The sequence below is a fragment of the Dermacentor albipictus genome, chromosome 8 (genome assembly GCF_038994185.2).
Source record: "Dermacentor albipictus isolate Rhodes 1998 colony chromosome 8, USDA_Dalb.pri_finalv2, whole genome shotgun sequence".
Classification (NCBI taxonomy): domain Eukaryota; kingdom Metazoa; phylum Arthropoda; class Arachnida; order Ixodida; family Ixodidae; genus Dermacentor; species Dermacentor albipictus.
In genome coordinates, this window is record NC_091828.1 from 31,942,088 (window position 1) to 31,965,624 (window position 23,537).

Sequence of the window (23,537 nt, forward strand, 5' to 3'; positions counted from 1 at the left end):
CTTTCTTGCTGCCCAATCAGATTTGTGAGTAATGCTTTAGTACTGATTCACATTTTTACCTAATGTTGCGCACGTCCCGAGAAAGGATCGCTCGAGAGAGCGCAAATAAACTTCGTATGGTACTCTAGTTTGTAACGCTTCTTTCTCTTTGCGCCCACTTTTGCAACAAAAAGAAGCGACTACTGAGCGCTGTCATTACGCCCGATGGTAGTCACTCCTCCGACTGACGTAAGAAGGACCTGCTCAATGCTTGCAACTTTCAGCTTGTGAATAAGTTCTTGGTGCTCATTCTGCTTTCTCCTTTTACAAGAAAGCTGTTCGGCTTTTTGTTCTTGCTTATGGAGGAGATTTTATCAGCTTTCTATCGCTGTTCCGGCTAGGTATCCTTCCAACATTTTTGTTTATTGGTCTGTGAATCTCTTACAATTTTTTTTATTTATCCTACGTTGGATAGCACAGTGCTTTCCGGTGGTATATTAATGTGTTTTTTCGTAATTTCGCACGATAACGCCCTCAAGTGTAGTGTAAAACAATAAATACATAAAGCATCAGCATGATGCGTGTAATTACCGCTTTAATAGCGTTTAAGTTGGCATGCGAAGGTTGATTCAGCAGATGCCTGATCCCAACCTCATTCCAACCATTTTCTCAGTTTACACTTTCAATGCTTCGGGAAAGAAATGTTGCATTTTTTTTCGCATAGAACACATCAGTTCAGCCTATTAAGAGAGCGTGCTTCTAGGAAAGATGCGGACCGAGCGTATATGCACTTTCCAACGTAGCCTTGTGAGACAGTGTGCAGGACTTGCCGTCGAAGTGTTCAACACGATGGGTACGTGCATATAAAATATATCTGCCCCGTTTATTCCTCTCTATTTTTCTTATTGGACACTCTATCTTGAAGTTACGTTCCACGACTTGGAAAACATCAACACCTTGATTGTAAGACCCATAGACTGGCTATGTAGAAAGCAAGTACTCACCCTAGTCATCAAGCCACACCCAGTACCGCATGCAATAGTCATCGTCACAAGATGAATATGGATCCGCATCGTGCAAACCTGTACTCGCAATTCACTTCCCCTGACCTCACTTGTAGCCTTAAATAGGTGTAGACGCTTAGCGGAACAGCGGTGGATGGCACATTTCTAAACACCCCAGCAATTGAGGACGCAATATAAAGGAACCTAGCAGCGAGGCACGTAGTACAGAATGCCAACAACACGCTCGCGTAAGCAGTGCAAGAGAAAACGAATCGTATGTTTCGCTAAACGTATTTTCCCCGTATCGTTTAGCTGGAGTTGACAAAATAACGGAGTCAATGAAAAAATCAAAGCGCAGAGGTGCGGCGTCAGCAAGTAAGGTGATGGGTGAACATTAAAAAAAAGATTGCAGAGTCACCTGCATAATACGCCCAGTTGCCGATAACAGTGCAGGTCTTCACCGGTCATGTTAGCCCATCTCTCGCGAAAATCCTCCATTTCTATTGATATCAAGGCTGACTTTCATTTCCCTCGATATCTATATTTGTGTGCAATATACACTCCGTCAGCCTCCTCCCACACTCAGCGCTGTTCCTCTACACAGTGACCAGCCAGTATCGTCAGACCAGCTGCACCATTAAATTTCGACTTCATGCTTGCCGACGTACTCGACATGAGAAAAGTGCACATGCTGTTTGTTTGCTTAACGTAGTATGCAATTACTTCGCTTTATTTATTATTAATAGAATAGTACTCATATACTACAGTAGGTAAACAGTGTGTATGCGCATCTTTTTTTTTTTGCTTTCCGAACGCTATTGAAGGACACAACTGCCACTTCTCACACATGCCAAACACCATGCTGCACCTCATGGTATGGAAATGCGACCAAAACACCGACATCTCCCCTGTCCCCCACCCCACGCTGCAGCAGTGGGAGACTGAAGTCACCAGCCTGAGCACTATTGACCAGCGTTAGATGGTAAAAAGGACAAGGCAGGCGGCGAGGTCATGTGGCTTCCTGAACTATGGAGGCCATTCGCAAGGAAGGTGACCAAGGAACTTTGACTGTTCTCAATAAAGTTCAACCATCGTCTCGCAACGCTAACCTCGTATCAACAACCATGCTGGTAACGACAGATGCACACAAAAGAAAATGATAATCGTAACACGCATTTTGGTATTATTTTGAAAAGGTTGTGCTTCGCTTGCTGAACGTTTGCCTGCTCGCATTTCGCTAAACATCGACTGTTGTCGTGCTGTGGTACGCAGGCGGTGTTGGTGGTCTCCGACCGTGGTGACAACAGGCTCATTGCGGACGTGCTGGGTGCGCAGGCGCGAGAGCATAATGTGACCATGCAGCACACGTACTACGTTCCCAACGACTACAGGGACGACGCGAATGGTACCATACGACGTATCATCCGGGACTCACACGCCGCCACAAGAGGCAAGCACAACTTACGTCTTCATCTCAAGAGTCACTACTTGAGGCGGCACTACATAATTCAAGTTCGGTGGTGTTATAGAGAAATAGCATGGTTACAATAATTCTTAAAATAAATGGAAGCGTCAACGTCACAAAACCAATTTTAAGAAATGCAGGTTTCAGCTCAGAGAAAATGGACTTCGACACGAAAGTCACACAAAGTAATCGTTAAAGGGAGCGACTGAATCTAGGCATGATGCTAGGAATTGCAACAGGAATCAATGTTCATCTTTTTGTGCCTGTAATGCTTGCAGTCGGATTACGTGCGTATTGTCCACACATAACATAGCCTGTCCTCAGCCGATAGCGATAGCGCGCTTTGACCAAAGACCTCTCACAGAGGAACTCATTTTAAGATACCGCCATCATAAGCCATCGCAGCAGAGGGCGACGAGGGCACTGTTGCGGTTCTTGAGGGCGACAGAACTGGACAGGCGACTGTAGCCTGAACAGATGTTGATAGTGCTACAAGTGTCAGTGTGCTGTGCGATGACAGTGTTCGGTGACAGTGACCGATTGTGATTGTGTGTCTATGCTCCTTCCTTTCCTTATCTCTACTTTCTTTCCACTTTACCTCCCCCTCCCCTCTCTCCCCAGCGTAGGGTAGCCAACCGGATTTTTTTTTCTCTGGTTAACCTCCCTGCCTTTCCCCTTTCCTCTCTCTCTCTCTCTTCAAACGGCTTTACCGGACCGTACTGTTTGCAGTGCATCTTCATTACGGAAAGTGAATGAGCATGGCGGGAATCGAAGCAGAGCGTATGTATGCGCGAGCGTACTAGGGTATGGGTTGCGACGGAAAAAGCTATTGTCGGTGGGTGCCGCAGAGGGGCAGATAAGGATAGACTTGTCGGTAAGTTTGCATTGTAGATTTGTATGAGGAGTCAGGTATATTAAGAAATATGCACTGTAGTTTTGTGCGCGAAGTCAAGAAAGCACGTATGCTTAGAACTAGTAGGCTATCTAAAGCGTGAGCTAAAATTTCAAAATGCACCTAAAAAGAAGGGACCGAAAGGGAATTCGGTTAGTGCACTTGTTTATCACGAGCGAGAAGCACTCAGATGTATCCGTTTAACTAAAATGACAGCGTATCACTTTTTTTATGACGGCGATTGGAGTGCCAAGGTTTGCACTTAGGTGACACAAACTGCGTCGGGGACAGTTCCGGGGAAGTGAGAGGGGCAAGAATTTGTACGTTGTCGATATCGCCAACGCTCACATAAATGCGAGTTTTGGTACATCAACACTTTTGAATGCAATCATCTGTATTGGTAACACAGCCGCCGATCCACATAGAGCACCAGCGATTGCCATATTCAATATGGCACCAGAAAAATGGAGCTCAGCTAAGGACACCGTAACGATAGTATTTAACGTTCATAGTTTCAGGCGCAAGAAACGAGCAACGTAACGGCTGATGTACATCAAGCGCTGTTGTACGTTGCCGTTATATATTGGTAATGCGGCGTAAATATCGAAGACTTCAAATGAATTGTGGGGAAATCTGCAACGCGAATGGTCAGTCGCAACGATTCGCTGCGCGCAGTGTACGTGCTTCTGGCGGAGACGGGCGTCCTCGTCGACTTCGTGCGCCTGATGCACCAGGCTGGACTGCTGGAGGGCGGGGAGTACGTCATCGTGTCCGTCGAGGAGGAGGACACCTACGACCGCCGGAATAAGTACCAGTACATGAAGAAAGGTGAGCGGGGGCCGCATCTTGGGACACCGGCTACTCTCTTAAGTATGCGTCCGTAGGTGTGCCGAAAAATATTTTAGTGTCTGGAGCGCGCTTAACACGTGGCTTGGCGTGTTGATATCGTTACCTGCATTTCCCGTGTCAGAAATGGTGAAAAATAAATAGCGGGATGTAGTTCTTGTTTTTATCAGATGAAACTACCAAACGGAATGAAACGATACGTTTTCTCCCACTTTGTAGCACTCTTTTCATTCAATCATGAAGCAGCAAGCCCGACAGTCAATCCTGGCTGTACTAGTCTTCATTCAAACTAGACGATGCGAGATCACATTTATTTGCGTAATATTAGCATTCTGATTTATTTATTTTCATGTCCGGATCTCAAGGCACTACAGAGAAGAGTGGAGGTAATTGGTGACAGCTTCTTTGAATGGAGCGGTGTAAGAGATGGCAGCGATGGAGGCCGAAGGGTGGTTCCAGTCGTTTGCAGTTCTCTGTATCTGAAACACCAAAAGTAGACTCTGGTGCGGCTCGGTCGGCCAGTAACTTTATGTCGCTAATCGTGCGTGATGGCGTGTACAATTTACGATAGAACAGGCGTCTCTAAGGATCGGGCTGTCCACTAACCCAATCCTTAGACCTTGTGGAAAAGACAAGGTCGTAGCATTTTGCGGCGAGAAGCTATATCCAATAAGTCATAGTTTTCTTTCACTCTTAATACATGGTAGTGACAAGTGTATCTAAAAAAATGAAGCCAGCCGCTCGGCTCTGAATAGACCGTGTCGGTTACTGTTGCCTGGCTTGGGTCCCAAATTGAGCATGCGTACTCGACTTCGACCTGACTAATGTTTTACAAAGTGGAAGCATGACAATAGCGGTGGCACAATAGAAACTGCGGCACGAAAAACCAAGCAGATGATTATCAGTAATAGTAATGTAGTTTACATGCGTATTCAAGGAGACATTGTGAGTAAAATGAACGTCAAGGTATATGTAATTGGTTGCGAGCGAAAGAAGATAATTGCTAACATTATATGTGAAAGAAACAGTGCGACTAAACATCGAGTAACTATCATGCATTTACATTTGTAAACGTTAAACCTCATTAACCAGTGAGAGCACTGTGATGAAATAGCAATAATGTCAGACTATAAAAAAAACATATTCAGAATGGCTAAGGACTACGAAATATACGACCCAGTCATTAACGAATAGTTTGATAAACGACGTTATGTTGACAGGGAGCAGGGGCGTAGCCAGGGGGGGGGGGTCTTATGGGGCTTGAGCCCCCCCCCCCCCCGAAATTTTTTCGTGCTGTCATGCGCCACCAACAAAAACAACTCTCGGCGCCGGAAATCATGCTCGATTTTGTCTATAGAATGTCCTAAATTCACGCTCGAAACGACATTTTAGCGCGAACATTGCGAAATCGGGCTGGATTTCGCGGAAACGCCCATGCATCGGGAGTCGCATATCGTAACGCAAGGAGACCCACCGAGCACAAAATTTCAAGGGCGTTTTGATGGCGATCGGGCTCGTCTCGGCATCTCGTGGAGGCCGCGGAATCTACGGAGCGCTTGGATTTCAGTTCTGAAACTTTGTGGGTATAAAGTTCTCATAACATTTTGATATGAAAGGTGCATTGACATTTCCAAAGTAGTGCTTTAGATGTTCGATTCCGGAACTTTGGGGGTTTAATGCTGTTGTAAACATTTGACGCCAAAGGTGCATCGACCTTTCTAAAGTCGTACATCGGGATACAAGTTGACAAAGCACACAGCGAGGTCCGATGAGACAAAGCGTTGTGGTGGTTTATTTGTGCCATCAGGTCACAGAAAAGAATATGAATTTTTTTCACCTGCGCCAAAGCATCCATGTCAAGACACTAGAGCCACAATTGTAACTAAGTTATTTATTTTTCTACCTAGACTTTTATTCGCGACGATACATGAGGCGTCTTTCTCATCTTTTTGTTTTTGTTCTCGCAACCGGCGGGTTGCCGATGCAGCCAGAGCGCATGCGTTTTTCTCGTGCTGCATCGACAACCGCGCGGCGCACTTGGATGCGCGTTCGTTTTTCTCTGGCCGACTGCATTTTCGCCTGGCAGAGTTCTGGACGCTTTCTGGCTAGCAGACGAGAAAAAGAAACAATGCATAGTCGCTCGCCGCCAGCACTGCGGGATCTCGACGGATTGCAACGCGTTCACTTGTGTGCGCAAGGGAGAAAAGCGGGGAGGAAGCGCGCCGCCTTTTGCCGCACGCGATACATATTGGGAGTGGAGGGAGGGGGGGGGGGGGGTGCTGTGATCTGTGAATCTGTGGTTGCGCAACCTGTTTATTTGCCTTGTTTGACGCATTATATTTAGTGACTTTTTCTTAGGTATGTATATTTATTGGAGACTTATACGTATATTTAAACATATTGTTGCGAGGTTTTCTGTATATGCGCAGTGAACTTTGTTTCCATTGCCAATTTTTGCCCTGTATCACGCTTTATCTTCACATGGGTATACTCCATTGGATCTTCGCATTTCTAATGTACGAAGGCGAGTCAAATGAAAGTGAGACAAGCCGCCCCGCGCAATAATGGTTCGGTTCATAATTTTCGAGGCATACGCGTAGCACATACGCATCTCATTTACAAGTGACATGCAGAGGTGAGGTTAAATGTTCTTTAATGCGCTCATACACGGGGTTGAACAGGGTTACGTGACATAATGGACACTCCAAAAGTTGAACAGCTTGGTGTCGTGAGGTTTTTGACAAATGAAGATGTTTCCCAAAAAGAAATTTTTCGCCACATGGCTGCCGTATGCGTTGAACATTGCGTTTCATTGGCCACTGTGAAGCATTGTAGCAAACTGTTCAAAGAGGGACATGCAAGTTACAAAGACGATCCTTGGCCGGGCCAAAGCCACCGTGCAATCATCCCCAACAGAATTGAAAAGGCCGTGGTTGCTCAGTGGCTATGGTGTTGGGCTGCTGAGCACGAGGTCGCGGGATCGTATCTCGGTCACGGCGGCTGCATTTTGATGGAGGCGAGATGCGAAAACACCCGTGTACCTAGATTTAAGTGCACGTCAAAGAACCCCAGATGAGGCTGACATTTTGTCTGCAAATGTGACCGGGGATGACTCATGGTGCCGCTACTACTAGCCTGAAACACTACGGCAAAGCTTACAGTGGAAGCATTTGAATTCACCACTCCCAAGGAAAACAAAGGCCGTCATTACTGCCGGAAAAGTGCTGACTTCTTTTTAGATCGTTAGGAGCCATTACTGATCGAATTTCCTAAACCTGGAGAGACTCTAAATCGTTTCAGATATTGTGAAAGGTCGGATCGGCTGCGTTTCGCAATCAAGAACAAATGACGTGGAAAATTGAGCATCGGAAACATCTTGCTTCACAACATTGCCCGTTCCTACGTCGCTGATGTGGTTAATACGAAACTGGCGAAGTTCAAGTGGGAAACGTTGCAACATTCCTCATGCAGTTCAGACCTGTTGCCTTGCATATTCCACATTTCGTAAAATTTGAAAAAACTGCTCAAGGGAACCAGATTCGTGTCGGAAGATGACGTGTAGTCATTTACAGATTTTTGAGGCAGCAACCCAAGGAGTTTTATGAGACGGGAATTACGCGACTCGTTAGTAGGACAAGTGTCTAAATACTCATGGCGACTACTTTTAAATAAAGTACCCCGTTTATCATATATTCGCATTGGCTCACTTTCATTTGACTCGCCCTCGTATATTTTGCAGAACTCCTGCTTTTTTACATGTGCTCACTGTTGCGACTACAATTTCGGAGCAATTGCTCGCAATACACGAGCGGTGACAGCTGCTCCTGCGCAATACATTCGAACAAAGGACAGCGTCATTGAGATTTTCCCCTGGTCGTGGCAGATGTACGAAAATGTAAACAAGGTTGTTGAATGACAGATATTATATATATATATATATATATATATATATATATATATATATATATATATATATATATATATATATATATATATATATATATATATATATATATATATATATATATATATATATATATATGTATATATATATATGTAGACTAATTCTATAACGAGGAGGCCGAGCTGCAAAGTGAGCCTCCCACGAACGAAATTTCTGGCTACGCGACTGACAGGGAGGTCATCATTATACAGGGTGTCCCGCGTAACTTCAGCCAAACATTAAAGATATATACAAATGGCACGCAGGTGCACAAAACCAAGGTTATAATGTTAGCCGTCGCTTGGAGATCCTCAGATTATTTCTTTCATCGCGACTGCCGTAATAATTAGTCTAATTAATTAATCAACTTCTGGGATATTTAAATTAAATGACAAGCGTCAATGACAAATGTAGAGCGACATGAAAAACTTCCGATGCCGCTTTCTGTTCTTCAATACGTGCTGCATAAAAGTGTTTTTTACGAGCGAGAAAGAAACCCGCGAATACACGCAAAGTGTAATTTTACGTGTATATGCGGGCTCTATGTGAAAAGGAGTAGCCGGTGCCAATTAAAGGCGACAACATCTCATAAATACAATGTAATATAAAAATGATGGAAGCTCTTTTCCTGAGGATCCGCATTCCGAAATAAACCGATTGCACATGAGTCACTAAATATGATAATTTATTCAAAGTGAATGCCCTTAACCCTAAGCATAAAAAAGAATGTCTGAATGAGAAAGCCCGTAATCAATAACACAAGTACACATAAGCGAGCAGTCCGACTGCAGGTAGCTTTATACGTTGGCCAGAAAAATATTTGCATTTGCGAATACTGGTTAATATGTGAACGAACCAAATCTTACTGAGGAGCATTCATGAAAACAGGGCTCCCAAGAACGGTAAGAGTACATAACAAGGCGCAGTGTTCCTTGCTGTTTAGCCTTATTGGATACTTAGGACGTTTTATTTCAATCACGAAAAAGCAATGCTCAAATTTTTTATGCTACCTTTAAAGTAAACAACTTAGCCATTCGTTAAACTAGGAGAGCAAGGTTAAAACCAAACATAGTTTGAACTCAAGCATTCACAAAATTTGTCTTTGCTTAGCTTGCCGATGTCTACCAGCGCGGTGTTACAGAAACTGCCCGATCTGAGTCCGTGACTACTCGGCGCAGTGAAAAAATAAAGAAATAAAATGTTGTACTGACGGAGAAGCGCACCGCCACGGCTGCATTTCGAGGAGCGGAACGTGCGCTATTTGTGTTTTCCTCTCCGAGGAAAGCGTTGGAGGAGGGTATGGCGAAAACATGAGAATGAAAGCGCAGTGGCGCAGCAAGACCGGCTCTGCGGCGACGATGGCTACGAGATGGCGCCAGAGTAGCGCGACTCAGACATATGGAAACAAAGCGCTGCATGAGTGGAGGTCTCTGTGCGGCGGCGGCTGCGAATCGCTCCCACGTGTCACCCACGCTCTGCCTGTAGCGGTCTCCCAAATAGCGAGGCCGTCGCGCCACACTTCGCTCCGTTTGCGATGTGCCGCACGAGAGAGACTGTCCACACTAGCAAATATATAGTGAAATGAAAACACGAATGGAGCTGCGCTCAGACTTCGCATTGGGGGTATCGTATTGGTCGGTGAAATACTCTCTCTTTTTTTGGTGCTAGCAGTGTGACTTCCAAAACGAACGGCGTGCGTGTTTTTCTTTGTGACGCATTATAATGCTTTCAAAGAAAATTACAAACGCTTCGAAATCATGGGTCATGCATGAGAACATTTCTTCCTTTATATTTGCTAACCGGTGAAACTTCTTGTGACTACCGCACATAAACTGAACTGCTGGTTGCTTGCACGGATTGTGGTTTTGTACCATGCGGATGCCGGAAGCAGAGTAAACATGCCCTAATTAATGTACGGTGCCGCATTAAACTAAATTGAAGTCCACTGCCGTGGAAGCGCATGACAGTAAATATTTATCTTGCGTGCAACACTGACGCCGCATAAATGAAAGGTTGCACCAGCATCAACGCACAAAGACAAAGAGCGTAGCGCGACCTAGAGTTAATTTTTTGTGGCTAGTATTCCTCTTTGAATTCTGCGAACACGCCAGTATTGGGAGACATGGTATCGCAGTGCACACCATCAGGTATTCTGGCACTGATATTCACAGTTTGGAACAGAAACCACATACACAAGAAAAAGCCTGTGCGCGGCGAGCTTCTTCGTCCCCTATTACAAATCACGAAACGCAGAAAGCCGTTACAAATATTTAGTATAATCAATATCATGCTGTCGCTACGTTTTTCACTAGCCGAAAAAGCCATTACTTCATCTTTTCTTTTTTTTTCCTTTCGTCGTCATCAAAGCTTCTACAGCTTAATGAAAACATAACATATAACACGCGTAAATGAAAGCTGACCTTTACAGGAAAACAGAACCATGTTTGTTCCCTTGCCGATGGGCAAGAAAAAATTAAGAAATGTCATCATTTTACGGTAGAAGCTTCAAATATTGGTATGGTTGCAAGCATCGATATACTCAGTTTCAGTTTGTTATTCTTTCCGCTCATGGCTGGAAGGCGGATAGGCACGCTGTGAAGCCATGTCTTGTTTATAAGTGCAGTGCCTGCGTGTATTTCGGTGACATCATTCCAACATTTTGCTTGATCGAACACGTGTACCTGCCAGAGGGTCTCCACTTCCGGTATGGCTGTCTTTTCTCCTTCGGTTTAGATCGACAATTTTAAATTAGCCAGGCAGGTTATACATTCGTGACCAAAGCACCTGTGGCGTCGTTCTTCTCATCCCCAGATCGTCGCAGCGTCGCGAGATAGGCGTAGATGGACGAATTCAGTCGAGCAAAGGAAGAGAGGAAGGCCTGAGGTAGAAATCACCTAGCCTCCTAATCTGCCCGAGGAAGAGGACAGAAAAAAAAGATAGGCTTCGCGGGTGTGCGCCGATTTGAGCGGCCTGTCTAAATCAAAGATAACGAAGTGAGTTCTCAAATCATTTCGCGAGTACTCGGGCTCTACCATAGACCTCAGAAACGAATCACCGTATCCGGTGCAGTTCAGCCAGTGTACCCGAGCCTTTTCAAGCGGTTAACTTTCAAGTGGTTAACACAAGTGATCAAATATATGAGACACTATGCTAGATACCTGACGCATGCTTCTGTATTCGGTGCCAAGTCTGCACCAACGCAGGCGCCTGGCTTCGCGTTCTAACGGCACTCTATGGCTTCGTTGCTGGCTGTTCTTAGTGCTAATTCATCAATGACACCGGCTGCGTATTCTCACCGACACAGCTTTTTCTCCGGCCACACCGGGGCTCTTGCGTGGCCTGCGTTTCTGGCTAGTGTTTGACTTTGTCATTTGATACCAGCCATCAAGATTTAGAATCTCCTTGCCTATCACGCCATCAGCTTTCGCCGCCGCAGTTGTACAAACTCCAAGCCGACAACCACCACAGGTAAAAGGTGACGTCGGAAACAAAAGTTCCCGATTACTGATTAAAATCAGCCACGCAATGAAGTTTAAGAGAACTGCTTGCTGGGCAATTTGGTATTGATTAATTATGCCTATTCTTAAGAGGAAGCTTTAGCTCGGACCCAACTCTGATGTGTCCGATTCAAATACATGTAAAACGCAAAAGCGCTTTTCCGAGATAACCCCTGGACCAATTTTAATGAAATTTGTAGAATTTGAGAGAGAAAGTTAAATTCTAGTGACTGTTGAAAGCGAAATGTTGATTACGGGCCTGAATTTTGTTTAAAAGTTCTACACAGTTCGCAAGTGCGAGAAAAATAGACGCGCGAAGTATATAAGTTAATAACTCTGCATCAAGAACAGATATCGCGGTTCTCTAAACTGCATCCATTAGATCATTCAAACGGACAAATTCTATGTCAGTCTATATCTTAGGCGAATTTGCTACGTTGTGTAGAAGGGTTCTGCAAAAGCTGTACTTCCATATTACTGAATTTTTTTAGATTCACGTGTAACATATCAATTTTGTCCACTTTAAATTTACCATTAGTTGGAAATCACAGAATTGTGATATCATTTTTCTTTGCTGAGTTACAGAGTTGCAAACTTAAATTTCATTTCCTGAAAATTTTCAATTTCTGCCAATTCTTAATAAAAATCGATGACCTAAATCTAAAATTTGAAACGAACTAGAAACGAACTAGGTAACTTGATTTTTAGTTTCTCTTTGAAATGCCACAAACCCCGTCAGATTTGGTGCAGTGGTTGCCGAGAAAAACGAATTCTCCTTGTACATCTATTTAGACAGAAGCGCCTGAGCTAAAGCTTCCCATTAAGTCGTCAAAATAACGACATACATCACACATGAGCTCTGTCCCATTGTCCTCTCATGTGTGCTGTGTGTGTGTGTTCTTTTTTTTGGCGCCTTAAAAATATGTATAAGGAAGGAATGAAGTTGTCCCTTTCGAATGAGGGCACTCCCGGTCACTTATGTTCGATAAGCATTGATAACTACGTTTCAAATCAAATTGGAAGCGCCTAAGCAGGTTGCATTGCTGGTAGTCCTTTGATCAAGATGTCTTTACCGACCTGAGCTGTTCTCACCGCTACAGTAAAGCCGACGCGCAGCTCTCTAACTAACTCACTGTAAAACAAGAAAGAAGCTAGGAAATACCCCAGGGTGTTCGTATATACGTATGTAGGCACGGCCAGACTGGATAAATGCATTCCCCTGGCTCCACTGGGACATACGGTTGCCCTGGAACATAGATGAAACATGGCTCTCCTGGAAGGAACTTGTTTTATCACACGGTGACGCGCCCATTCCTTACTTCAGCCGGCCTGCGCTTCCTCTGTTTACAACGGTGGCAGACTACACTGGTGCGGTGGTGCAAGCCGCTGTTTCGCGCTTGCCGCGACAACGAATGCGCGAACGGCACGGAATTTTAGTAGAAAGTTACGGAAGGCACGCAAATATCGCATATCCACCCTTGCTATCTTTACGCCATGTCGAAATAGTGCGGGCATTGCTGTGAGCGTACTAGAAGGCAGGGGTAGAAGTTGTTTTCCAACACACAGAGCGCTGTAAATTACATCCTGAAAAGCGAAACATAACTGCGAGTCGGCCTAGTTGGAACAGATTCATCTTAAGACTTTTTGTGCGCAAACAAACAGGGACAAGCGCTCGTCCTTGTGTTGCTCCTATTCTTCGTCCCTGTTTGTTTGCGCATAAAAAATCTTAAAAGCGAGTAAGAGAATAAGCCGGTCTATCACTCTCATCATTACACCCTTTTTTGGTGTAAGGTTGTGTCTTATAGATTGATTTACACCCTGGTTCACTTCTAAGCGTGTACATTTTTTCACAGTGTGGTACGTTCTTGCAGCCGCTGTTTTTGAGAGCTTTAGCTTGCGCGTAAACGTCCTACAGTTTGTGGTTTACCGGGTTAACCGAGAGTTTTGTAATAGAGACAAGGTTGGCACCCACGTGTTGTGGCGCTTCATCTAACAACCACCTCTAAACACGATATCTTGTTACATGAGAGTTCTTATCGAAAAAAAAATATTTATAGAGGCAAGGTGTTTACAATTAGGCCACTGCCGAAAATATACGCCAGCAGCACAGTGGAATACACTTGGTTGCTGCAATATAACTCTGTGTTTGTCTAGTCAAGATCTGCGTCAGCTGGTAGTGCCACAAACCCGGCTGCTAATTCATACGTCTCTGGTAACCCGGTTATCAGCAAACGGCTGACACTTTAGGAAACGCTATACATCTCTCTATTACCTTAGTAATATTATACATCGCTCATAACTTTCTTTATTTATTGCCAATGACTTAGAAGGCAAAACTTGTCAAGTATTTGGTTAAGTAATATTATTCGGTGCGTATTCATTGCAACCTTTATTGTCTACGTAAGCACTCGTGAACATGTAATCTTCACTCGGCGTGTTCATGCCACGCTCCGAGCATAAAACATCCGAGTTTTGAAGTTTTGTGGTAGTGAACAAAAATGGCGTAATGTTATCTGCCAAATGTTTACGTTATGGCTCCTGACAAAACGTACACCTCTGACATTCTTACGTAATATGCGTTGACCCCTCATTGGTCGGCATACTCTCTAACGAGTGCACACATGACTGTGAGTCTCAGTGACTGTGACTGTGAGTCTCAGTGAGTTCCAGGGAATCCGGATGGACATTAGTGGAGGTCGGAAAAAATTACTCGCGGGAGCGAGTGTATACTAAGCTTTCGGTACTTTCTGGTGATTAGATTTTTCCCAGAGCTTTCCCTTCCATGAAAAATTGTTTTACGCCAGCAAAACTTTATTGTGAGCTGGATGACGGTTCGACATGTTATTCCAGGTTTGCGGCGCAATGACAAGAGAACGAATAAAACCTAGAAAGAGAGTAGCTACAATAAAGCACAGGTAACAAAATGCCATTAAGGAGCGATACACGTTCTTGTTTTTTTCGATTCTTCTCTGCTGTGAACACTGTACACTGCGAGCTGATTAGCTTTTGCTACAAATATCCATGCGGGAATGCCACAGTTGTGAATCCACTAGGCAGCAAGCAGCCTTAGTGAAATGTGTTCGCCTATTTATAAACGCTTTTAAAATGTGCGTTTTAGTATTACGAAATGGCACAGTGGGTTATGAGTGACGCAGTAATGCTGGGGCTCTGGATTCATTTCGACTATCAGGTGTTCTTTAACGTGCACCTAAATCCAAGTAATTGGAGCCTTTTAGGACCATTCCCACCGCATCTGGAAATCGAATGGCCGCGGAGGCGACGCGGTAGGTCTTGAGGCAAGAAATGGCTATAGGCACGGTGCGAGCACTACCTCTTTGTATAGAGCGAACTAGCCAATGAAAAGGGTCTATACAAATCTGTGTCCGGAGCGTGCGCGGGGCTTAGTAACGCATATAAGCACACGGCTGAACGCATACCCCCGAGATTCCGGATGTCTGGTGCATTCGGAGATGCTGCAGAGAACGGACAACATGACTGGAAAATAGCTGCCGACATAAGCGGGCGCCTCTAGTAGTTTAAGCATCGGCGGTAGGCTGAGTATATGACCTACATTTTAGCCCAACTCGGCGGCATGCCGTCCCGACATTCACCCTATCGCACCATGAATCATACGACGTCACTAAGTGCGAACGTTGTGAGGCTGATTCGCGAATCGAGTTCCAGTCCGGGCAGCGAAGCGCGACACGCACATTCTTTGTTGTTCCGAACAGACCGTCATTTTTAAATCCTTCTGCTGTGGCACCTTATACGCGGGTGCGCTTAAAATTGTCTGTTCATTCGGTAACATTAGAAAGGCGATCGCCGTTGTTTCAGTGTAGTCCATCATACTTCCGAAAATGCGAGTTTTCGCTTGTGCAAGGAGCAACTGTTTCGCCGATTAAGCAACATTACCGCTACAAAGTATCGAGGAAATCTGGCTATATTGTAGGCACATATATGTTCCTTCACATGCACATGCACTTTGCTTTACGTGATATGGGCGGATGCTAAGACTGGTGACATAACTTTCACATTCGCAAAGCGCGATGAAGGCTTTTAAGAACCACAAAACTGGTTATCTTCACTGGCTTACCGCAAATTCACTACGTGTGTCACGACAGATCTAGCATCACTTTATTTCGGAAGTAAGTAAGCAATCACTTGATAACAGCGATAATTAAGTCATTTTCTTCGCGTAGATTTCAATGGCAAAACATCGTAATTAACTGTTTTTAAGAGACAATAGAATGCAGACATTATAGTCGTGCTCTTAGTTATATAGCGCTAATCCTGACTAAAATATCTAGAGAAAGCTTAAGCACGATCGCGTGGTGCTAATCCTTGCTACTAAACAGACATCCCCAAGCACCAGCTGATGTTGTTCCACAGGATAACCAGAAAGCCACCTCCATCACACAGCTTCCCGATACGTTCCATGACGCACTAATTGCTGCGAGTCAGGCAGTTTCGCCTCTCTGCACCTAGTTTCATTTAATTTGCAGAGAAACTGTCATCTGTTTTTAATCGCTTATTCGGATTTCCCTAATGCTCTCTATAAGCCGCTTTCAGCAGCTCAACGTGTCAATTAGGAAGACATGTTCCCTTTGTAAGCGGATAACTTCGGTGAAGAATCTATATCCTTTTTTTTCACGTTTCTATATATATACTGTATAATGCGTTGCTAGGATGAACTTCACAGGAATCACACTAGCTACAGAGGAGGCAGTTGACTTCTGGATTTGATTAAACGCTTGTTTTCGGACCATTCTTGCAGATCTATTTATTGGGCATCGTAAAAGTAAGGCATCCCTTATTTTAGTCACGTCAAGCATCGTACATTCGAGGGTGAAGCTCTAAGACAAAAAGCTTCTTTCAGTCATTGGCAATTGAGTTTTGAGCGTGACAATTATTCTATTTTTTGAGGTACTTCCTGCTCACGAGAAGTGTGGCATGGTGTCAGACCAGACGAGCCTTGCCCGTCTATCGATGGTGCGCGCCTCACAGCTCCAAACAGAGCCTTCAGCTCGACCGTTACTTAGAGAAAACTTGCAGTGGGCAGCTTGAACAAATGGGAGAAGCAGCGTTCTTCAGAAAGAAAAAAATTGCGATGAACAATGCTTGTTTGTATCACTGGGGCAGCGTAATTTCAAGTACGATTTATCTATTGCACACATTACGTTTTATGCACGTTGTAGAAATCGTTAACATAAATTTGGCGTGATCGCCAGTTCGGTTATTTCGTGCTATCAATACTTCTTGCTGTCCAGCAGTTTTTATTTCCTTTTCTTCTTTCTTTCTCGCATCTTTCACACCATTTTCCCCCTTCTCCGATACAAGGTAAGGTAACTAGAGGCATGCTTTGGTCACCCTCCCTCTCTTTCCTTTTCCTTTTAGCTCGGCCTTGCAATTAGGTGAAAAGTTACCTGAGTAAATACCTGATTGTTTTAATGGATGAATAATGAACTGAAGGCGTTTCACCGCCCAATGAGCGTCTCAAAGGGCCCTAGGTGACGTCGTAGTGAAGGGCTATGGTTAATTTAAAACACCTCTTCTTTAAATCTCGGCCAAAGCAATATACACGTACGTTTTTTTTTAATATTATTCTCCTCGTGCAGACGGCGTGCCGGCGCCATGGCCAAAACTTAAAGCGAACCCGCGACTTATGGCGAATTCGGCCAATCGCACCCGCTCGCGCTGGGGCGCGCTCGTGCGACGATGACTGGGTGAAACGGCGTATTGGGGCGCACCGGTGCGATTTGCCGAATTCGCCATTCGTTTTCTGCGCAAGAACGCGGAATGGCCTGAGATACGGCCGCATGCTTAGCCAAAAATTATGGCAATAAATGTAACCCGCCCGCTCCTATCCAGGCGAAGAACACGTCCTCCACGTTTCTTCTCTTTCATGTAGTGATACCTAGCGCTATGGTTAAGGCAAATTAGAGAGCTCGCACGCTGGTCTAACACTATGCACAGGAGGAGTATTGATGGCTCATTTCTCTCGACATTCCTCGTAACTCGCCCTCTAATGTGGATGGATTTAAGACGAAGGTTTAGCTAAAAATCATAAATACTTTTCTGAGACCACTAACGGCCTATTTTAATGAACTTTCTCACATTTGAGAGAGAAAGTTAAATTCTATTGACTGTTGTTAACGGAATTTCGATTTAGGGCCTGGTGTTCTCGCAAATATTGCCGAAAATCGGCAAGCTTTAAACAATTATAAGCATGAAGATTACAAATCCCTAATTCTGCACCAAGAAAATATATTGCAGTTCTGTAAACGAGATTCGTTAGAACATTCAAAGCGGACAAATTTGATACATACATATCTTAGGCAAATTTGTTACATTGTTTAGGATAGTATTGCAGAAGTTTAATTGACATATTATTGGTCTATCTAAGAGCAATGTAGAATATATAATTTTTTTCCGCTAGATATGTACTGTTAGATGCAGTTGACAGAATTGTGATACTATCTTTCATTGCTCAGTTACACAGAGTTCTTAACCTGGTAGTCTCGTTTTTGGAAAGTTCTTTTATTTATTTGCAACAATTTTCAGAAAAAGATTAACGACTTAGATCAAAAATTGGCTTGCTACACTCGATAGATTTTAACTTTTCTTTTAAGAGCAGAAAACGTAATCAAATTTCGTCCAGTGGTTGGTGAGAAAAACAAATTCTTCTCTGCCATGGGTTCAGATAGGAGCCCCCAAACTTCCTCGTAAGGTCGTTTCGACGGGGCCGAAGTCCCCTCGACAAATTAAACTTAAATACCGCGAGGATTGCGTCAGAAATTATTGACAGGAGAAAGTAGTACATAAACCAGCTCCCCATTGTACTCTCTTGATAACTCTAAGTCAACCTTCGCTCCACGAACTTGCTTAGGTGGATGTTTCTCGTCATTCCCTTGTTCGCTTTGTGGGCGTGTGTGCATTTGTTTGTTTGTTCGTCCACTGGTCGCGATGTGTGCGAGTCAGCATAGCGAAAACCACATTTAACAAAATAAGCACTGGTGCTGTCGTCCACGTTGACACCGTATTGATTAACAGCAGGACAAGAAGAGTTCTCTTCGGAGCCAACGTTTCAAGAGGGAGACTTACATTTGTAAGAACGACAAGACGCAAGACAAGCCAAACAGTGGTTCCATAGGCATCCTTCGTTCGATAACTGTTGATCATTTCAACTTCTCTCCTTTCAATGAGCCTCTGTGTTGTTTACATGACTCTGTATTGTTCTAAAGCGATTACCACCCTTTCGCAACTTCACGCAGTTTTCGCCAGGTTCGTCTCTAATCTTTTTTGCCCCTATTTGGGGCACTGGGAACGCGCCACTCAGCATTTGTAAATGCGTGTGCGTTCTGATTAGATGATTTGCAAATACATACCTCGGGCTATCAGGTACGTGCAACTGGGCATGTGCTGCTAGATTTGTGCAGGAATTCGGCACTCTTTATAACTGTGCATGGGGATTATCTCCGCAATCTGTGATTTGCACGTGCCACCCGTGTGTTAAGCGATTCTCTGCCTTGCGCGCTTGCTGCAAATACATGAATAGAGAGGTAGACAACCAAAGCGTCGGGGCAGGTATCAAGTTTAGGGATAATGCCGAACAGACCACTCTGCTCTCGCACGTGACCTGGAAAAAGCAGTTTTGGATATCGCCGTTCGCGTGGCTCACGGGGAAGTTGAACTCATTCCCTGCTTTATTTCTGATTACAACGAAGGCTCCAAATAAAACAACGGACGAAGGAAGGAGACACGAGGCAACCACGTAGGCGCTGGTTGTCTCGTGTCTCCTCGTGTCTCGTTCCTTCGTCCGTTGTTTTATTTGGAGCCTTCGTTGTAATCATGCATAAACAACTCGCCTACCAGCACGTGCTCAGTGACTGCTTTATTTGCTTGCTCATTGGTAGGTGACACGAGTGGAAAATAAAGTATGGCGTGCAGTATAACTTATTTTAGCAGGAATTATTTCAGAACTGCTATTTACTTTAGCCCAGTCAAGTCTGGTGCTACCTGTTTCAAAAATTTTGCTAAACGCACATCACCGTTCCAGTTATAGCGCAACACCGAGAAGCTCCCACCGCGCCCTCCGCGAAACAAATACAGTAACCAAGCGGGTATTGTAGTATGGCTGCGATAATGGCATGGTGCAGCAATAATACGTAAAAAAACTATTGAATTATTTCTTTCAATCAGCTTGCAAGCTTCCGGACGCTTTGTAGCTCCATGTGCTGAATTAATGATTCGCCATGTAGAGAAAAAGAGTGCGCGTTTATGAAGCATTGACTTGGCTTTTATCGGGCCTTTAGCAAGTCCTCTCGAAGGATCACCACAGTACAGCATTGTAATTACATCTTACAATGCACAGTAAAGATGTGACCACAACTGAAAGCAGCCCTAATAAAAGTTATGATAGTGGTTAGGCAGCACGAGATCGTCGAGATGCGCAGATGCGACCTTAACAAATATCTCCCTTCTCCCTTCATTTTTTCATACCCGTGGATGGGTGGTTTTTCTCTTTTTTCGTCTTTTTTTAGCATTCATGCTCGTCAAATGGGTCGAGCTTCCGGAAACTCTTGTGGATGTGTGCGATCCCATCAGAGCAGAATATCTGCAGCCAGATTCCTTTTTTTTTATCTTTCGAAGTGAACCAGCAAACTACGGTTATATTTACGATTATGCTTAGGCTACCTATCGCGGGGTCTCTCGTGACCAATCCCAGGGCGCTCGCCTAACGATGTTAAGGGGAGATTGCTATCATCTGACGGCAAGTACAAGTGACTCGGGGCCATGATTGGCACTTGACGATGATAAAGCGCTGGTTACAGGACCTAGGCTGTTCCTTCCTACATAGGCGGCATTGAAATGCCTTCCTTTCCCGAAGATAGCTTCGAATTTCTCGCCAATTTCCTCTGCTTGCATCGTAACGGAGGGCTAACGGGCACAGCCCCTTTGCTTCGACTATATGGTCCTAGTGAATACATTGGACGCGTCAATAAACTTAAAGGTGGGGTTCCGACATTTGGTCTTTTTCAGTTCCTAATCGCAGTAATCTCGAACTTTTATTAACCGTTTTATTTTTTTATGTCGCTTACTACAGTATATCGTATGTTCAAGTATGAAAACAAAAAGTTGTGAAGAAAATTACTATCTCTATTTGCAACAGAATAAGGCGGAAACTCAAGTTAGCTCTCAACTCCGTGGGCGAGTTTCCTCCTTGAGGAAAATGTCCCAGAAGAGCGTTAAGTTTACGTTGAACCGTGAGCAGTGCAATATAGTCAGTATCTTGCGCTTAACGTGAAACCTCTTCCTTTAAATCCGCGGAGTCAAGGAAGCGGCCCGCGACTTATGATCCCCGAACGAAAGCTATTACGGCGGAACCGGCGCTTCCTCTATTCCTATGGGATGCTCCCCGAGGAGCCTGTTGATATCCTCGGATACGCTGCCATGCCATGTCTGCACTGGCGGTCGATGGAACGGTGCTCCAGCCAGACACCGTTTCCCTTTGTGAGAGTACGTCTAGTAGCGATTCCCGGATTATATCCTCCGAAGTAGTTGGTGTAGTTTTGCGAGACACAGGTGGTATTGGTGAGCAAAGCGAGAACAAGGTAAAAGCGGGAACCAAAGTTTCGACAAGTGGACTTGTCTTTTTCGAGGCGACTTAGGCTTTTCTCACCACAGTATATATAGGTAGGGTTCTTCTAAAGCGGAGAGGGGGTAAGACGGGTGGGTACGGCAACAGCGACGGTGCGTTAGCAGCTAGGATGTAGAATTGAGAGTAAAGGAGTGCTGTGCACAAGGCCGGTGATGCAGCCGTGTGCACAGCGCACAGCACCCCATTTTTACCTGCTTCGCTGGAAGTCGGGGGCTATCGGGTCTCTGAAAGAGATAATAAAAGGAGCGGCAGAATACGGTGCTCGTGAAAAAAAAATTTAAGGTACTGAAATTGAATAAATATATGAATAAAAGAAATAGCACGAAACAAAGGGAGGGGAAAAATCTCTCAGCAACCGAACTAAGCGTTGTTGCCTATAGCTTGAAATTTAGCATAGCGAATAGATTCTAAAGCTCCCTTTGAAATGTTCATGCCTATTGGTTGCAATGTCTTGAACTTATGGATACCGTATGATTCTCTGTATTTTCTTTCTCGTTCAGAACGAAAATTTGACTGTAAGATGTAGAGTTTAACTTCATCAAAAATATAACCGGGTTGGTTGAAATCCTTGGTGACGGATTTGGGAAGCTTTTTTGCTGTGTCTGCGCGATGTCCGTTGAATCTGACGTTCATTGATTGTCCTGTTTCACCGATATATTGTTTCTTGCTGAAGGAACATTCAAGCACATAAATCACATCTATGATTGTACAAGTATAGCTAGTTTTCACTTTGTGCGTATAACTGTTTGCAATGCTTTTAATTTTAACGTCAGTTTGAAGGTGCCCGCAGGTTTTGCATCTTGGGCGACAAGATGCTTTTATTACAGGGGAATGATGTTGACTGACTTTTGCGTGCACTTACATGTCTTTAAGGTTTCTGTTGCGGTGATAGATAACTCTTCCTACATCAGGAAACGCTTTTCTCAGATGCTCGTTACTTGATAATATTGGGTAATATTTCCGCATAATGTTGTTTATGTTTGGGGGATCATTCGAATACTTTGTTATAAAGACTGGCAGTCGGTCAGATTCTAGTCTATGCTGTTTCTTAGCTAATTCCGACTCTCTCTCCCGTCTTGACGCGACGTTGTAAGCTCTGTCGAGAGCAACTTGTGGGTAGTTTCTTTCTGCTAGCGTTGTTTTAAGGTTAAGGTCAGTTAGGTGGTGGACATAATCGTTGTCTTCGCTGCAGATTCTTCTTATTCGTTTCGCTTGTCCGACAAAAATCCCTTGCTTGCAGTGTTGCGGGAGATGACTGTTACAGTCTAAGCATTACTGGCTATCCGTAGGCTTCCGACAAAGTGTCGTTCTCAGTTTTCCGTTTTCTATGTAAACCGCCATGTCGATGAAGTTGACTTGACTGGAAAAGTGGTGAGGAGTAAATTTAACACTCGGGTGAAAGCGATTCAAATGGCTTTCTTATGGTGCGAGCATTTGTAAATAGGAAAAATAGGAGACAGTTGTGCGAAGTGCAAGACAATAGCGTTAATCTATTAGGCATGAAACCAGCGGATGAAGAGTGAGAGGCCAAATTTAGAGAGCTTTTCGTAGGTAAGTGTCAATGGCCATTTGTTGGCCGTCTTCGCTAATTATATGTTAAGAATCAGGATTGGATGCAAAATGATCTTACGAATAGCTTGGCCGCAAAAGCATTTCTGGTGAACTTGGCCAACGAAATTGACGGAAACAAGGACGCCCAATAGTTGCGTAAATCCTCGGTTGCCCATGCAAGATCACGTGATCAGTAATGCTATGACACGCTACTAATGCGTTATCGCTGCAGGCTCGACTCACGGGCTCATCGCACAATAGTGTAGTATCTAATTTTCGCACTGTGAGCGCAGACGAAATAAGGTTTCAACGTTGAAGCCGATCTTCTGCACATCGGCCCTCGGAGACTTGTCTCGAGGTTGTTTAGTTTGGCTCAGAAAAATTTATAATTTCTGCGAGCGAGGAAAGCTTGTTCACGTACGACCTGGAAGGTAATCCGGGCTCTCTTGTGTTATCGTGCATTAAAGTGGTCTCGGAAATCCCTGTGTCAGCACAAGCTCGCAAACTTAAAATCTATTTTCTGCAGTAGGTGCGTAGACTTGTAACACTCCAATTCGCCTTCTTCCTTAGCTTTTCGGCGTTGGATGTGCACATATTTTTGCTTCTTTCTACCACACTGCGAACGGAGAATCGCTTATTATTCACTGAACAAGTGAAAGTGGAGCAAGTTGGTAGAAAATTATAATACAAAAAGGCAGCCGT

The 23,537-nt window shown here is 44.3% G+C and overlaps 1 protein-coding gene across 1 annotated transcript in view; it reads left to right on the forward strand.

Annotated features, from left to right (window-relative positions):
- The window catches only part of LOC135912824 (guanylate cyclase 32E-like), a 265,613-nt gene that overhangs the window by 142,368 nt on the left and 99,708 nt on the right, over positions 1 to 23,537 (forward strand). The window contains exons 6-7 of the mRNA XM_065445365.1: positions 2,256 to 2,433; positions 4,016 to 4,168. Of these exons, the coding sequence (XP_065301437.1) occupies positions 2,256 to 2,433; positions 4,016 to 4,168 (331 nt within the window). The remainder of the gene's footprint in view (positions 1 to 2,255; positions 2,434 to 4,015; positions 4,169 to 23,537) is intronic.